The sequence below is a fragment of the Epinephelus fuscoguttatus genome, linkage group LG1 (genome assembly GCF_011397635.1).
Source record: "Epinephelus fuscoguttatus linkage group LG1, E.fuscoguttatus.final_Chr_v1".
Classification (NCBI taxonomy): Eukaryota; Metazoa; Chordata; class Actinopteri; order Perciformes; family Serranidae; genus Epinephelus; species Epinephelus fuscoguttatus.
Genome location: NC_064752.1, coordinates 29,491,072 through 29,509,879, shown reverse-complemented (window position 1 = coordinate 29,509,879; position 18,808 = coordinate 29,491,072). Strand labels below are relative to the sequence as shown.

Here is an 18,808-nt window from a genome sequence, read left to right as displayed (position 1 = left end):
AATCAGGGCAGGAGTAGGCTGGCAGGGGAAGCTTTGTCGTGTCTCTGTAAGCTTATCTGAAGTCAACATCAGTGGCAATATTTTCACATGGCCGAGATTATGGGAGCACTGGGCTGACAGGGAAAATGTGGTCAACGCTTTCCATTAACCAGACATCACAGTTCAGCTGCAAAATCTAAAGGCAGATAAGATATAGCCTGTATCGACCTAATTTACACAAAGTGTCTCTGTGATGTCACTGCCTCAGCCCACAACATTGCATCACATGTTGCATGTACATGTATTTGTGCACGCTGCTTACGAAGACACGCAGGTCATTCCATAAACAAGTGATGAACTTCTGGCCCCCCTTGAAAACATTCTGCACCCGAGAGATCAACAAGAGCTGCTCTGAGTCAGGATGTCAAGGTCTTGAGCGTCACAGGAAGCTGCAGCAGGGTGACACACATAAAGGCCGCGAAGGACGCCTCGCCTCTTCAGTCAGCCATCGCTATGAACAGCTGCGAAAACACAGCCGTCTTCATGGGAACAGCGCAGAGGAGTGATTGATCAACACGCCTGACTGGGAACCTGAGCTCAGACACATATAACAGAGTGTGTGTGTGTGTGTGTGTGTTGGAGGCAAACGAGCATTTTTCCATTAAGGAGATTTGGAATTTACCAGCTGACCTGACAAGGTCGTGGAATATAAATTTGGACAAATATTTTTTCTACAGAAATTGAAGGAGGTGAGTATGTTACTTCCTCTGGTGATGGTCTTTTGTTGAACTTAAGCTCTTTCTTTCTGTCTTTTTGTTGAATAACTTAAGTTTTACATCCAGGAAATGAGTAAACTTATCACCCGATTACTTGTATGATATGAAATATTAATTATTTCCCACGTAGCAAAAATCATGCACTACACATTAATGGAGAAATCAGTCACTGTTGAAACTGTTTATTTTATTTTATTTGCAGATCCCCAGATTAATAGTTTTGCACATGATGCACAAAACTGCACAGCTCTTTGAAACAGCTATATTGAGCATATTTTTTATGTTATAGTAATTTTTAAAACTATCATTGTCATATTTTTATTGTATCTTTTGTAGTACTTTGCCTTCTTTTTTATTTCCTCCTAACATGTTTATTGTACGCTTTATCTTTGCTCCAAAAACCAAAGCAATTTTCCTCCAAGTGAAAACCTACTACATTACATTTCAACCTGATCCTGATTCTAATTAAAGTCTCATTTATTCATTTTTTAAAAATCTCTCACTCTCATGTGAGGTAGATTTAATTCCTGGCAAACATGCTGTCTGGAAATGTAACACAGGATATCAGTACCTCTTGTTGTGGTGAGCCCGCCTTCCTGTTTCACAGGTTTTGTTGCCAGGTTACAACGGTGTGCAGTACCTGCAGTCATAATGTGATAACTAGGGGGGATAATTAAATCATGAATGTGGAGGTTATTGACGGACTGTTTTCCAATTATGCTTATGTTTCTGTTTTTTTTTTCCCAGGCACAAGTGCTATTTCAGCTCAGCCAGAAGCCGGAGAACATGGGGACCTGTCCCATCAGGTGTCGATCCAATCTGACAATCCTAGAAAATCCACCTGAACCTGAATCACCAAGTAGGTTATATTCCGGAAACGTCTGCACACACAAAATAAAAATGTAACAAACTGAGCTTGGTTCATGATATGTACCTCCTTCTTTCTCTCTGCAGCCCCCGAGGACAGCATCATTGTGTCCCTCTGTGACTACCCGTCCCTTGAGCATACAGAGTTGACAATGTGCATCGGGGAACGACTCACAATCATATCAGAGTGCGTGACATGGCTCCTAAAGTTTCACCTTGTTTTCACCCAGACAGACACAGTTAGTCATGACTGCTTGTTTTCGCCAACAGTGACGGTGATTTTATGACAGTGAGATCCACAACCACAGGCCAGGAGAGCTACGTTCCCACCAACTACACCGCCAAGGTGACACACAGGTGGGTCACTGTCATGAGGACACGTGTCTCATTACTCTGTGTGTGTGTGTGTGTGTGTGTGTGTGTGTGTGTGTGTGTGTGTGTGACAGAGACAGCAGAGGAGTGAAATGAAGGCGGGGAGTCCCCTGACAGGTGGGAGGAGTCTGTATAGGTGACCTTTACCTCAGGGGAGACAGTTTGGAACAAGACTTTTGTTCTCTCTGATGACATGACATCAGCCTCTGCCTCCTTTACTTTCAGTCCTCCTCCAGTGGGGGATGTATTTTCATACTGTTGCAGTGGATTTTCCAAAACTGAAAACAACAGCAAAATATTCGTTTTGTCTTCGTGACAGCACAGTCTTATTGTCCCATTGTGTCTCCTCTCTGTTCAGGTGGCTGTTCACAGGCATCAGCAGGTACAAAGCAGTGGAGCTGCTCATGCAGCCGCATAACCAGAGTGGAGCCTTCTTGATCCGAGAGTCAGAGACAAACAGAGGTGAGAGGGTTGTTTGTTTTTTCCCCACTGTGAGCTGCAGTAGATACATATTCAGTCCAGGCCAAACACTGTGGCGCCAGTATAGGTGTCCATTTAGGGGAAAACACAAGGGACATGTCCCTCCTGAGTATGTATAACGTGAGCATTTGTTTCCCCCAATGAGGACATGAAAGCAGCTGAGACATCTCTCTGCCATAAATACAGATACAGAAAGGTACATATGGGTGCTTAAAATTTCACCAGAATGCAGGAAATGAAGTATTTGATGCTCAAAATTTCCTGGGGGAGGACCCCAAACCCTCCATTTCATATGTGTCCCTGTCCATGTTGAAACCTACGGCCTTGGGCATGGGCAGAATGAGACATGAGCCCCTGGGCACAGATATGCAAAGTGCCCCACCACCTCTCCTCCATAGGAGGACTCAATCTTTGTGGTGGTTTTGCTACTCCTCATAACTGTTATGTTATTTTTGTCTTCTCTGAAATAACTGTGCGTCTTTTTTGGTCATTTTGTGTCTCTTTGCAGCTGTTTTGAGCCTTTTTGTCGTCATGTGGGTCTCCTTTAGGTAGTTTTGTGTTTTATTGGGGTATTTTATGTCTCTTTGGTCAGTTTTTGCCTCTTTGTGATTGTTTCAAGTCTATTTTGTAGCCATCTGGGTTTCCTTTAGGTAGTTTTGTGTCTTATTGGGGTAATTTTATGTCTCTTTGAGATAATTTTGTGTCCTTTTTGGTCTTTTTTTTTGCCTCTTTGTAGTCACTTTGTGGTTGTTTAGTGTCTATTTTGTCATCATTTGGGTCTCCTTGACGTAGTTTTGTGTTTTATTGGGGTATTTTATGTCTCTTTGAGATAATTTTGTGTCTTTTTTTGGTCATTTTGTGTCTCTTTGCAGCTGTTTTGAGTCTTTTTGTCATCATGTGGGTCTCCTTCAGGTAGTTTTGTCTCTTACTCAGGTAATTCTATGTCTTTTTAATGTAATTTTGTGTCATCTTTGGTCATTTTTTGTCTCTTTGTAGTTACTTTGTGTCTCTTTGTGGTTGTTTAGCATATATTTTGTTGTCATTTGGGTTTGTGGTTCCTTTGCATCTCTGCATAGTCATTTTGAGTCTCTTTCTGACTGGTATGTGTCAATTTGACATCTGACATTTTGTAAGTGAAGGCCAGGGGGGCCCTGACATTTTGGGCCCTTGGACCTGTGCCTGGTAGGGCACTACTACCTAAAATTAGCTTTTAAATATTAATATGTGTGGTGGGTGTAAGTGGATAATTTTCATTGTTTCTAATGTAGTTTCCACTATTTAAAGAACTTCCTTGCAGAGGTGGCAGTATACGAGTCAGATCATCAAAATAGCTCAGTGTGCCATAGGAGCAATTATGGTTTAGGAAGGATAAGGAATATGAATAAGTGCTGAAGTAAATTAAGAATAAAGAGCTGGTAGTTTAGCCGCTGTTTTTTTTGTGCCCAGGTTGTTACTCGCTGTCTGTCCTGAGGAGGACCAACCCGTCATACCTGGACAGTGTAAAGCACTACCGCATCTCTCAGCTCCAAAATGGCTGGGTCTACATATCTCCAGGGGTCACCTTCCCCTCCCTGCACCACCTGGTGGAACACTATTCAGGTCTGCACTGAGGACGTAAAGCTGTTTTCTTGCCTGAACGTACCAGAGACGACTTTAAAAGAGTGATATTAAAATGTTGCCTCCTCTTCCAGAGTCTGTAGGTGGATTGTGCTGTCGGCTGATGGGGCCCTGCTTCATCCAGGGTCTCGACAACGCCAGAGAGGCCAGGCCTGTACCCACAGCTATCAGGAGGCCTACTATCAACTGGAAGGACATTAGCAGGTGTGGCAGACGCTCTGTAGCCTTGCCTTTACTGATGACTGCCACAAGATGTCACTCTATTACAGTAGAGCACGAGCGCCTGGTGGCGTCATGGTTAGAAACCAAGTGATAAATCTTTGTGAAGCTTATTATTTCAGTTGTGGTTGACACTGTCAGAAAGATTATTCCACTCTTCACTTTTCATTTGTGAGAAAGTGCTGAATAAACTGAGTGAGAATTGAGAAATAAGAGAGATAAGACTGTGGTTGTACTTGATATCTGCCAGATTTCATTGTGGGTAATGTGTAGAGCTGGAAATGAGCACTAACATTTGGTAAACCCACCCCACCCCCTACAATAGATTATGATGATTTAATGCAGTGCAACTTCTGTCCATGTGTGCACATCACCTAAAAATAGTCCATCCATGTTTGGGACATTGTGGCAAAAGTAAAATTGTAGCATTTTTTGACAATACCATGAGCACTTTACTCATCCAAGTCTTTGCAAATCCTTTTCTGCATCCTCCAGGTCAATGATCTTCAAGAGGAAGAGAACAGAGTCAGACAACTCGCTTGTGAGCGAGGGACTGAGGGAGGCCATCACCTCCTACCTCCAAATGACAGAGGGCAACGATCACAGCTGGGACACTTGAGGCGAGACAGTGGATCAGTCTGTGAGAAAGACATCAGAAAGACAGAGTGAAGTCAGATACTGTCCTGTCACCTCTGCAGTTTGGGCAAGCCAGAGGAAGTCATCTGCACGCCCAAATGTGGTCTGTGCAGACCGCCCTGACGTGGCAGGAGGGCTGAGACACTACAGTGTATGCTGTGACATACTGTATGCCAGCAAGAGGAGGCACACAGCGGAGGAGTGCGGTGAAAATATGAGTCAGTGAGACATTTTGTTCTCATTTGATCTCGAAAGTTGAATGTTTCTCTTAATTTATAACCGATTTCTGTTTGAATACACTGTGAAATATGTTAATTATATTGGAATATGATTGTTGTCATTGTTATGTTATTGGAATCCAATAAAATATATTTGCTATGTGATAAATGAGCACATAAATATAAACATCTAAACGCAAGTGAGTTTTGCCTGTTTTATTTAGTATCATTATATCCATACAGTGCATGTTTATATTATTATTATTATCACTATTATTATTTTACCCAGGAAAGGCCTCATTGAGAGTAAAAACTATACTCTGACACACTGAAAACCTTTCCCGTTTGTATAAACGCACAAAGCCAGACTGTCAACATTATATTTAAATTAATACAATTTAAATGGTTAGGGCATAACTCCATCCCTGCTACATCGCTTTTATGGTAATAGTCCTGATTTATGTAGCCCCAGTTTTTTTCATGCCTTTTGCACCAACTTATGTTTGTGAAAGAGGAGTTTCCTGCCTCACCAACCTGAAAAACAAATATTTATTTTTCATTTATTTAACCTTTATTTAACCAGGAAGTCCCATTGAGATTGAAAATCTTTTTTTTTTTTTTTTTTTACAAGAGAGACCTGGCCGAGGTAAAGACTCCAGATGCAGCCTATTAAATGTAACCTATAATCATTTCATTGCCTTTGGAGCCTTCACAGCCTTTAGCTGTTCTATCCCAACCGTCGTCCACGTCCCGTCCCCCCCCTCCCCCGAGAGCAAGCTTGGACCCCCCTGTGCCTCCCCTCAAAAGGAAGAGGCTACGTCATTAATAAATTTATAGATTTTTTTGCGATAATTTGACCCTAACGAGAGATGCGGAACCAAAGTTTGGCTCAAGTTTCCAGCTGGATCCTATAGAGCGATACACCGCCAGTGGCAGGCTGAAGCCGGCTGAAGCGGATTTCTAACCGCCTGCTCGGAGCGGTAGAAAACGCAGCCAGACTACAGAGGAGAATTAACGGTAAGCAACTTTTTATGTAGGCTAATTTGTGTAACAGTGACAGAGTGGGATGTGTGGCCAGGAAATGTTCCAAGTGACTAAACTAAGTAGTAAACAAATTGAAGCCACCGTACAACCGTTTGCTTGAACTAATAAGTGTTGGAAGTTTTATGATAACGCGTGGAAGTAATTTTCTAAATCTAGTAACGGCTAGCCTGAGTAGATGTTATGCTATAAATCCATCTCTATCAGTTTTACATTGTTGTTTTAAATAGTAAGCACAGACGATAACAAAACACATTCATTCAAGCAAACCAGCAACAGTGTATTTATATAATGGGACTCTAAAGTGTTGTTTGTTTTGTTTTATGCAGTTTTTAACCAAAATGAAGTGAAAAAAGGACAACATGTCCTATTTCGCCCCCCAATGTAAAACCGAGAAAGAGCGTGAGACAAAGCCAGATGGTCCAGATGTTGAGGGAACAGAAGAGGAAAAGTAGGAAGTGGAAACTGAGGGAAGGACAGAGGACTGAGTAGAAGAAGAGATGTACAGGGAGAGACTGATTTTGATCAGGAAGAAGAGATGGATTCTGATGTTGTGGCTGAGGGTGATGCAGGCAGAAGATACAAGTGCATCCACAAGCAATGGACCATCAGGTTTGTTGTGCTGAAAAAATGCTAGCTTTCTCTGACAGCAGTGCAACTAATGTTTTGTAGAAGTTAGTTGTTTTATGATTGAGATTAACATGAATTGGACTTAATTATCAATAGGAATCCAAATAGTGTTTTATTCTGGCCATTATATATGTGCATTAATCTTCTTTTGTTTTTGTTTCTTTTGCTGAACATTTCCCTCAGATATCAGCAAGACCAGGGAGGACCCACCAATGCAGCCAAACCTGAAAATCTTTCCACGGACCTTGACGGAGGACCGTAGGAGAAGTTTTAAGGCGGCGTGTCAATCGGTATCTGCATATTGTTATGCTTGCAGACATTTTAGCCAACCTAAAACCACAGACACTGTATTTGATGCACCATCTGGATACAAGAAGTGGAAGAAGGCAACGTACAGTTTTTCAATCCATGCCAAGTCTGAGAGGCACAAACCAGCATGGAGGGACTATCAAATAAGTGTAACTACTAATGCAACACTGGCGAATGCCCTGAACAAGGACAATAGGAGAAGTGCTACTACTTAATGCCACTCAGAACATTGCTCAGAGAGGACACAACGAGTCTGCTGCCTCAGATAATGAAGGGAACTTTATGGCAATTCTAGAAACAATTGCTAACCATGACAACACTGTGAAGTAAAGGTTGACATCTATTCATAAAGTAAGGTACACAAGTAAAATCATTCAGAATGAGATTCTGGATTGCCTGGCAGACATGGTTCAACATGAAATTACAGAAGAAGTAAAAAGCAGTGGAGTCTTTAGCATCATAGCAGACGAAACAAAAGATGTAAAAGAAAAAAAAGGAGCAAATTTCAGTAGTACTCAGATACTATTACAATGGAGCAATTAATGAAAGTTTTCTCCATTTTGAATCTGCTGAGAGGCTAGATGCAGACGGGCTTAGTGAGAAAATAATCCACATATTGGAGAGTCATGGTCTAGAATACAAAAACAATCTTGATGGCCAGGCATGCGATAGTGCTGCTCAAAATATGCCCTTTACATCCATTGCAATGCCCACTGTCTTAATTTAGTTTTAGTAGATACAGTCAAAGCTGTCCCAGAGGCAGAGGAATTCTTCTCATTGCTAGAAAAACTGTATGTGTTCACTTGTGGATCATATGTCCAACCCAAATGGCTAGCGATACAAAAAGACATGTATGAAGCTGCGCCAAGAGAGCTACAGCAAATGAGTGACACACAATGGGCATGACGATTTATATCGCTGCGAAGCATTGTGGATACATTACCTGCCCTTAAGTGAGTGGTGCAAGAGATAGCTCAAGATCACAAAAGTGAAAGATCTATTGAGGCCCGAGGTCAACTGGCACAGATAGACTTTGCTTTCATAGTGCATCTTGTGATCCTCTGTAAAGTGTTTGGTGAAACAAAACTGTTGTCTGACATGCCACAGTCATCATCACTTGATATTTCAAGAGCTGTTGATTTAGTTAATGCTTTGGTTCAGACATTGAATGACTTCAGGCAAAAGTCATTTTTTGATAACTTGTGGAATGAAGTGTTGAACATTCCTGAGCAATGTGATTCTGCAGTACAAGCAGCAACAAAACATCCAAAAAAGCTAAGCTGTAAACTTGGTGAATATTGTGTTCTGACTAGTGTTGGTCAGAGAGAGTCAGAACAAGATAAAGACTGTTTTTGGACAGCCTTTTTATTACCCTGTCATTGATCAGATGCTCAATGAGCTCAACAAATGATTTTCAAAGACAAGCTGTGACATTATGAATAGCATCCAAGCTCTAAATCCCCAAAGTGATGCATTTCTGAATGAGACAACGCTGTTTTCATTTGCTCGATTGTATGATTCAAATGTTGATGACTTGGGGCACGAATGCAAAGACCCTCTACTGTAGTGGATCTGACACTGTTTATTGAGCTGTATCAAGAAGCATTTTTTGAGCTCTTCAGACTCTGCAAAATAGCAGTTGCAATCCCAGTGAGTACTGTGTCTTGTGAGCGGGTTAGGGTTAGTTTTTCTACCCTAAAGCTGGTGAAAACCTTCCTTGGTTCAAACATAACTGATGGGAGATAAAACAATCTGGGTGTACTAAGTATTGAGTCTAGGAGGGCAAAGGCTTTGAATCTTGACCTATTTTTTGATCGGTTTGCCAAAAATCACATAAACCGCAGAATACAGCTACTGTAATATAGAATTTTACGAACATACAGACTGGGATACAGAGTCCCACTTTTACAGTGGAGCTGGTACTCATATTGTCACTGAAACAGGTAACATTCTCTGAGAGATTGAAATATTTTCAGCAAAGTAGAGTTATATTTTTTTAAATATTGTTACTGAAAAAAATATTATATCTGAAACAAGTGACTGTAACTGAGTTGATTTAAATTCTGCAGTAAAACTTTGAAATACTCGAAGGCTGTCTTTGTCTTTTTTTTTTTCTCACATAGAATGTGCCTCTCTAACAAAGCAACTGGCCCCAGCCTGGTCCTCCTCTGAAGCTGGTCTAGAACCACCAGTGAAAGATCTTCAAGAGTTGAACATTTTCAGCAAGAGTAACAGGAGATGTTCACCCTGGCTCAGTCACTTACAGAATGATCAAGGTTTAGGTCTGGGAGTCCAGAGTGGGCGGAGCTTCCCTGTTTATCCAGCTGACCATGGCTGATTCATCTGATCATGTCTGACTTATCTGACTGTAGCAGCCTAGAGGGCGAGAATTAATGGTTTATTGAGCCCTATCAAGAAGTATTTTTTCTTTCTCATATTGTCACTGAAACAGGTAACATTCTCTGAGAGATTGAAATATTTTCAGCAGTTATATTTTTTAAATATTGTTACTGAAAAAACATATTGTATCTGAAACAAGTGACTGTAACTGAGTTGATTTAAATTCTGCAGTAAAACTCTGAAATACTTGAAGGCAGTCTTTGTTGTGTTTGTTTTCTCACATAGAATGTGCCTCTCTAACAAAGCAACTGGCCCCAGCCTGGCCCCCCTCTGAAGATGGTCTAGAACCACCAGTGAAAGATCTTCAAGAGTTGAACATTTTCAGCAAGAGTAACAGGAGATGTTCACCCTGGCTCGGTCACTTACAGAATGATAAAGGTTTAGATCTGGGAGTCCAGAGTGGGCAGAGCTTCCCTGTTTATCCAACCGACCATGGCTGATATATCCAACCGACCATGGCTGGTTGGATATATCAGCCATGGTTGGATATATCAGCCATGGCTGATATATCCAACCGGCCATGGCTGGTTGGCTGATTTATCCAACCGGCCGGCTGAAATATCCGACTGATCATCGGAGCGGCTGGATATAAGTGCAGTAGTCCTCCACTGTCTCTTAGTTTGCGCTTCCCCACCGCGTCACTCCTGGACCAGAGGTGTGTTATCTTAAGAGAACAGCGACAGAGTGCACCGTGCTCCGGTCTCCCCCCTGGCCTCATTTTGCATTGATGAATGCCGGTAGTCGAGTAGGTTCCTCTCTCCCTTCGTCTTCCTGTACACATTAGACTCTACAACCAGGAAACGCTCATCAGCTGGCCAAGGACGAGACGTCACCACCAGCTGATTTGCTGCTGCTGCAGTTTCTCTTGTTTTGTCCCCGGCTGTGTCCCGGCTCTGTATTGCTGTGTACTGCTTGGTGGCGCTGCTGTTCGGCTCGGGCTACAGCCAGCTTGGCTGCCCAGTGGACTGCAGACACTACCTGTTGCCTGGGTTTAATTCCCTTATTTTAATCGTGTGATTGTGTGGAGTTACTCCCTTATCTTTGTTAATTTTGTTAACAAATTTGGATCAGCCCCCTTAACTTCCATTGAATTTCAATAGTTGGTTTTGATTAATTTGATTTCTTTGTGTAACTTAGATATCTGTTTGGGGCAAGCGTTTTTATTTCCTTACTTTGTTTATTCATCTTTTTGTTTTTGGGCAGTTATTTTGTTTAGCTTGTTGTTGTCACCTGCCCATATTAACTCAGTTTGTATATTTTGTCTTATATTTTATGGGGCGTCGTTTGTAAAGTGGCTCACACTGATATTAACAGCAACATTTTGCTACATTTAGCTTTAAACAACGTTTAAAAAAGTGGTGTGAATTTTTTAAAGTCAGCAATATTATATAGCAATATAAATATGTTAAATATAATGTCACAGTTAAATCTAAATTTTAAATGTTAAACCTAAATGTTAAATGTTAAATCTAAATCTATATGTTAAATCCAAATGTGCTTGGTGAAACTAAATATTTAGCTAATATGCAAATCCACAATGCCAGTCGCCAGAAGTACCAAATAAAAGCCCGGGTGGTCAGACTGTGATTATAGCATCAAATAACGAATTAAAACCAAAATAATCGGAGAAAATGAACACTTGAACATACATCAGCGTGATAAGAACTACCCAAAATGACAGAAACCATGTTTGGGGAAATTTTATTTGACTTGTACTTTAAGTTTTTGGTAATGCGGTAAAAAGTGACTTTAAAAAATTCACACCACTTTTTTAAACGTTTGAAGCTAAATGTGGCAAAATGTTGTTTCAGTGTGAGCCACTTTACAAACGGCAACCCATTATATTTTGGTTAACTAATATCTGCTGTAATTCCGTTTTGTTTTATTCCCTTTTCATTTGCTGCAGGCCGGTGGTGGTGGTGCTGGTGACCTGGGTGGAGGTTTCCCCACTTCTGTGTGCTGTGTCTCCCCTGGGATCGTGGGTGATTTCATAAAGTATGTGTGTGACTGTCACGTGTGCCTGGGTGATTTACATATATTTTTTTTTCAAATATTTTTATGTGTTGGATCTCCATCCCCTCACTAGCTCCTGTCCCACTAGTGGGCCTCAGCTCCTGACTAGGTCCCCTTTCTTCCATTCCGGTATGAATGGTGTTTTGTGGTTTTTAAAAGAATATATATACATTTTTTTGTAATTAAGCGTACCTTTTTTTTCTTTCTTTTTTTTCTTTTTTTTTTAAAAAGATTTAGAAAAATGTCTCTTGCCTCTGAGTAAAACAAACCTGTGTGTCTTACTAATAAAAATGGTAGATAATACTTTGGGTGAAATGCCCAAAGTAGTGTTGTCAGGCAACCGTATGAACATACAGTGGTGTGAAAAAGTGTTCATCATCAAACAAATTTAAACATTAGTCAAAGATAACACAAGTAAACACAAAATGCAGTTTTTAAATGAAGGGTTTTATTAATGACGAAGGAAAAAAAAACAAAGCTACATGGCCCTGTGTGAAAAAGTGTTTGCCCCCTAGCTCCTGTTAAAACATAACTGTGGTTGATCACACCTGAGTTCAATTTCTGTAGCCACACCCAGGCCTGATGACTGCACACCTGTTCCCAATCTAGAAATCACTTAAATAGGACCTACCTGACAAAGTGAAGTAGACCAAAAGATCCTCAAAAGCTACAGACATCATGCTGAGATCCAAAGAAATTCAGGAACAAATGAGAAAAAAAGTAATTGAAATCTATCAGTCTGGAAAAGGTTATAAAGCCATTTCTAAAGCTTTGGGACTCCAGCGAACCACAGTGAGAGCCATTATCCACAAATGGCGAAAACACGGAACAGTGGTGGACTTTTCCAGGAGTGGCCGGCCGACCAAAATTACCCCAAGAGCGCAGCGACGACTCATCCAAGAGGTGACAAAAGACCCCACAACAACATCTAAAGAACTGCAGGCATCACTTGCCTCAGTTAAGGTCAGTGTTCATGACTCCACCATAAGAAAGATACTGGGCAAAAATGGCCTACATGGCAGAGTTCCAAGACGAAAACCACTGCTAAGCAAAAAGAACATTAAGGCTCGTCTCATTTTTGCCAGAAAACATCTTGATGATCCCCAAGACTTTTGGGAAAATATTCTGTGGACTGATGAGACAAAAGTTGAACTTTTTGGAAGGTCTGTGTCCCATTACATCTGGCATAAAAGTAACACCTCATTTCAGAAAAATAACATCATACCAACAGTAAAATATGGTGGTGGCAGTGTGATGGTCTGGGGCTGTTTTGCTGCTTCAGGTCCTGGAAGACTTGCTGTGATAAATGAAAGCATGAATTCTGCTGTCTACCAAAAAATCCTGAGGGAGAATGTCCGGCCATCTGTTTGTGACCTCAAGCTGAAGCGAACTTGGGTTCTACAGCAGGACAATGATCCAAAACACAACAGCAAGTCCGCCTCTGAATGGCTGAAGAAAAACAAAATGAAGACTTTGGAGTGGCCTAGTCAAAGTCCTGACCTGAATCCTATTGAGATGCTGTGGCATGACCTTAAAAAGGCGGTTCATGCTCGAAAACCCTCCAATGTGGCTGAATTACAACAATTCTGCAAAGATGAGAGGGCCAAAATTCCTCCACAGTGTTGTAAAAGACTCATTGCAAGTTATCGCAAACGCTTGATTGCAGTATTGCTGCTAAGGGTGGCCCAACCAGTTATTAGGTTTAGGGGGCAAACACTTTTTCACACCACTGTATAATAGATCATTGTATTTGTAGATCCCCCTATGCTCGCCACACAACCATGGCCAATCACGGCGCACGAACCCTCAGGAGGGTCCAAAGTTGTGTAGGAGAGGCTCAAGAGGGTCTGACTTTTTGGTCTCGACTGAAAGAACTTCAAGAGTTGAACATTTTCAACAAGAGTAACAGGAGATGTTCACCCTAACTTGGTCACTTAAAGAATGATAAAATTTTAGGTCTGGGAATCTAGAGTGGGCGGTGCTACCCTATTTATCCAACCATGGCTGTTATCCAACCGCAGCCGTTTTATCCAACCATGGCTGAATCGTCCAACCACAGCTGTTTTATCCAGCCATGGCTGAATCGTCCAAAAATTTTATGTCTGGGAGTCTAGAGTGGATGGAGCCACCCTATTTATCCAACCGCAGCTGTTTTATCCAACCATGAGATGAACCAATGAGAGGGGAGGGTGGAGTTAAGGATGAGCCTATGAGAACAGTGGGAGGTGGTTGGAGGTGTTAAGAAGTGGATAAAAATGGGTTGTTTTTCATTCTTTCATTCTACTTTGTACTCAGCATGGATCTGAAAATGTTGGAATCGGTTCGCGTGGACAACACGGTTTCTAAACTGTTGGATGAAGAAGAAGAGATGAAGAGAGAGGAAGACTCGCCTGACAACTGGTCCTCATCAATGCTCAGTCAGACACCTGTAATAATCTATCAAGACCCTACTGAGGTACCAGGCGCTCCACAGAAGAGCTGCCTGATGTATCTGTGCCATACCCAGATGCTGCCGTTAGGAACTCTGCATAAAGAATGGTCTCTACAACCGTGGATGTCTGGATCCTGGGGTTATGTGTTCAAGTACGAGGTGGGCGAACTGTGTTTGTATCAGCTGGGTGATGGGGAAAGTCTGAGTCCCTCAACCAACATGACGGTGTTGACCACCGAGGATTGGGGAATGATGATGATGATGTTAAGGATGGCGGTTCCTATGAATAACAAAGATGTGAGTGCGGAGAAGCCTAATGAAGAGGACACATCTGATAAAGAGAACGAGGATGTTGATGCGACGACGTCTGAGACAGGGTATTGTTCAGAGGAAGAGGAGGATAAAGAGGAGGAGGAGGAGGAGGAAGAGGAGAACCGGAAGAGAGTGCATAGTGAGAGTGAGAGTGAGAGTCCTCCTCAGGAAAAGCGTCCAAGAATGGTTATTCAGTTTGATGACAATGAGTTGTCTAAGATGAAAATCATCTTAGGGGCATTATGGCAATCCAGAACCACAGTCTCAGGCAAATGGATGACTCATGCCAGTCTGCGTTCAGAAAATTGGGAAGGGAAGAGATCCGTCGACATTTTTGTTTTGGAGAAACTTAATCCTGACTGTGGGTTATTCCGCACTGTCTTAGTCATACCTGCGACAGAATGGTTCGACAGGATGCTGGAGATAAGGGAGAGGATTTCAAACCTTTTCCAGAGCTGCCGCAACTGGAGAACATCGATGGTGGTGAGAACATTTCTAAACCTTTGAGCTTTTTTTTCCTCTGGGAAAAAAACAGAAAAAATTCCCATGCCTCCCTTCAGGGAAAAATCTCACAGTTTCAAACCACGCCTCCCCTCTGGGAAAAAAACCTCCCACTTCTAAGCCACACTTCCCTTCAGGTATTATCAAGAATGCGGTTGTTGCCAATGCAGTTTTTGAGATGCGCAGCACAAGATTGAAGTACTTTCTCCATCCTCGTTCACTCTTCCCATCTTCTTCTTTTTCCAACTTCACCTATATCTGCTCAATGGACTCTACATTCCACACTCCATATGAGGAGCATCTGACTTCTGACGAGGCCGAGGAGGTTTAGCAGACTTCTGAGCCACCACGTTCTCATGAACGATTTCAGAGTCCAGGTTGTGACAGGGACTCTCCTGCATGAGTTGAGATTGGTCAAGAAAATCTACGCCACTCTCTCCGATGTGTACGAAAATCTGACTGGACAGGATCCTGTGAAAATCAACCAGCTGCAGATCCTCAGTGACTGTAATACCGTAGCTTGTTAAGATGAAATTAACGGATTTATTATTACCTTCATGAATTATGATTTTGGAAAACAAACAAAAAATCCTGTAAAAAAAACAAAACACAAAACAACGTATAAGTTGTAAGTTTTTTTTTACCTTGTCAGAATATTCAGACTCTCTTAATAATGACTTTTTTTTAAATCATGTAATCAATTTGTAACCAGTTTTCTTGTGTTTGTAGGGTTTTTTTTTTAATTTTTAAAAAGTTTTTTTAATCATGTAATCAAATGTATCCTGCTTTCTAGAGTTTGTAACTTTAAAAAAAAAAAAAAAAAAAAAAACTTTAACCAAATGTATGTAACCAAATGTTTTTTAATCATGTAATCAGTTTGTAACTTAATTTCTTGAGTTTTTCACATGTGGGCCCCCCCCCCAAAAAAGAATGTTTTTAGTCATGTAACCAGTTTGTATATTCAACCAAATGTTTTCTTGAGTTTGTAACTTGTTGACATATTCAAACAAGTAAAAATGAAAAAATAAAAGTGTCTGTTTCATGTCTTTTTTAAAGGTTTAAAAATTAGCTCGCACAGAGCATTAGAGCAGATGGTGCTTGAAGGTTTTAGAGTGGGCGGAGCTACCCTGTTTATCCAACAGTTGCTGAATCGTCCAACTGCGTCTCTTTTATCCAATCATGGCTGAATCGTTCAACCATGGCTATTGTAATCCAACCATGGCTGATATATCTGACCATGGCTATTTTATCCAACCATGGCTGACCACGGCTCACGAACCTTCAGGACGGTCCAAGGTTGTGTAGGAGAGGCTCATGAGTATCTGACTTTTTGGTCTCGATTGAAAGAACAAGAGTAACAGGAGATGTTCACCCTAGATAGGTCACTTACAGAATGATAAAATTTTAGATCTGGGAATCTAGAGTGGGCGGAGCTACCCTATTTCTCCAACCATGGCTGTTATCCAACCATGGCTGAATAGTCCAACCGTAACTGTGTTATCCAACCATGGTTGAATTGTCCAGTCGTGGCTATTGTAATCCAACCATGGCTGATTTATCCAACCATGGCCGAACATGGCTCACAAACCTTCAGGAGGGTCCAAGTTTGTGTAGGAGAGGATTACGAGGGTACAACTTTTTGGTCTCAATAAGGAAATGTTCACTCTAGCCAGTCACTTACAGAATGATCAAATTTTTGGTCTCATCCTCTTGGGGGTCACGGGGGGCTGGGGGCAGGAGCCTATCCCAGCTGACATTGGGCAAGAGGCAGGGTGTCAGTGTTGCCAGGCTATCGCAAGGCTAGAGACAGACAATTTAGATTCACCAATTAACCTATCCCCAACCTGCATGTCTTTGGAATATGGGAGGAAGCTGGAGTACCTGGGAGAACATGCAGACTCCACACAGAGGGGGTCCCTCTTGGACTTGAACCAGGAACCCCCTTGCTGTGGGGCGACAGTGCTAACCACTATAACACCATGCCGCCCCCAATTATTTCATTGCCTTTGGAGCCCCAAAATTTAAAAAAAAAAAAAAAAAAAAAAATCTATTATTATTATCTCTACCTGGCTGCCTGTCTGCCCTCTGGTACTTGGACTGATGAATTAAGACTTTCAGGTGCAAATAAAAAGATGACCACTTTATAATGTATTTCAACCACCCGGAGAAACACTGAGTCACCTACAGGTGGCCTTTTGTTTGCTGTTTAGCCATGGAAAAACTGACTTCCGCCACAAAGGGGAAAATACAGAGTTTTTTTTTTGCTTTTTCTTTTCTTTATTTATTTATTTTTTAAATAAAATTTGGGCACACTTAAATATCTTGAAAGTCAATTACCAAGATGTCTGCTGAGCACATACAGAGAGACTTTTGCAATTTATAAAGATAATGTCATATTATTCTGCATAATGGGTACTAGGTGTTGCGGTATTTCTTGATAAAAACAAACAAACAAACAAAACAACAAAAAAAACAAACAAAACAAAAAATTAATATAATTTAAAAAATGTACCAAGACGGGTAGCAACACATTTGTACAAGACAAAATATCATATATAAATATCATTGAAACCATTTGACAGTAGTAGAGTTGTGCTCCTCTGCCAGCAGATGCCGCTTAATTACCCACAATAATTCATCAAAGCCTTCCACTTCCTACCCAACCATAGACATATATACATAGACGCCGCATTGACTGCCGCTGCCTATCAGAGCCGACGTCCTCGCCGGCCGCCATCTTGGATGGGTCTCGCTTCGCCTCCACAGTGCATTCACTTCTATTGAGGAAGGAGCTGTATGCACAAGTAAAGTAGAATAACTCTGAATTTTTAACTGATTTTCACGCGGTTTGGTTTGTTACAAACGGCACACATGTAGTAATGATACAGGATGCTTTCGTACATTAAAAATACGGGATTTCATGCTTTCATGCTTTTATACTTTCTGCAGATAGTTATTTAGGTCACAACACAATTCTTCACCTCAACCCCAGAGTGCGATATATATATATATATATATATATATATATATATATACATACATACAGTATTTATATACTGTATAAACATACTGTATAAACACAATATACACAATACAAAACATAGTATAGCATATTATATATAGCACACCTTTGTGCACATATTCACTTTTCCACCAGCTGTGCTGCAAATATCCCCTGCTGCTCATCCTTCTGTATCTTTTTTCAAATTATGTTGACCACAGTCTTATTTTCATAGTTATAATATGAATAACAAAATTAATTTCAGTGTTTATGTAAATATTGAAAATGTTTTTTTACTACTTTTGAGGGATCACAGCAGTCAGTGTAATAAGAATAAGAAGAACTTTATTAATCCCCAAAGGAAATTTCAAAGAAGTCTGTAAGATCATCTATTTAACAAAGAACTATGAAGTCTGATGGCTGTGGGTATAAAAGAGAGTGAGTGTGTGTGAGAAATAAACTCAATCAACAATCAAGCTTTTTCTTTATTAAAATATATTAATAAATTTATTAAAATGCTATACTATGTTTTGTATTGTGTATATCGTGTGTATATTGTGTTTATACAGTATATACAGTACAGCCTATATATATATATATATATATATATATATATATGTGTGTGTGTGTGTGTGTGTGTGTGTGTGTATCTATCTATCTATCTATCTATCTATCTATCTATCGCACTCTGGGGTTGAGGTGAAGAACTGTGTTGTGACCTAAATAACATGCTGTTGCTATCTGCAGAAAGTATTAAAGCATGAAATCCCGCATTTTTAATGTACGAAAGCATCCTGTATCATAACTACATGTGTGCCATTTGTAACAAACCAAACCTCGTGAAAATCAGTTGAAAATTCAGTGAGTTATTCTATTTTACTTGTGCATACAGATCCTTCCTCAATATAAGTGAATGCACTGTGGAGGCGAAGCAAGACCCATCCAAGATGGCGGCCGGCGAGGACGCGCTCAGGCACTCGATACGGCGTCTAAGTACATATGTCTA

The 18,808-nt window shown here is 40.9% G+C and overlaps 1 protein-coding gene and 1 long non-coding RNA gene across 2 annotated transcripts; both read left to right on the top strand.

The window, feature by feature from the left end:
* The first annotated feature begins 450 nt into the window (after nucleotides 1–450).
* On the top strand, nucleotides 451–5,364 carry sla2a (Src like adaptor 2a). Its single transcript, XM_049585892.1, has 8 exons — nucleotides 451–728; nucleotides 1,503–1,614; nucleotides 1,710–1,809; nucleotides 1,893–1,979; nucleotides 2,353–2,456; nucleotides 3,921–4,073; nucleotides 4,166–4,295; nucleotides 4,806–5,364. The coding sequence occupies exons 2-8, from the start codon at nucleotides 1,542–1,544 to the stop codon at nucleotides 4,927–4,929; spliced, it is 771 nt and encodes a 256-aa protein (XP_049441849.1). The 5' UTR covers nucleotides 451–728; nucleotides 1,503–1,541; the 3' UTR covers nucleotides 4,930–5,364.
* A 721-nt stretch (nucleotides 5,365–6,085) lies between these two features.
* LOC125889652 (uncharacterized) lies at nucleotides 6,086–9,526 on the top strand. The gene is made up of 3 exons (XR_007449480.1): nucleotides 6,086–6,181; nucleotides 6,535–6,817; nucleotides 7,019–9,526. It is a non-coding gene; the product is annotated as an uncharacterized LOC125889652 (long non-coding RNA).
* Nucleotides 9,527–18,808: the final 9,282 nt, after the last annotated feature.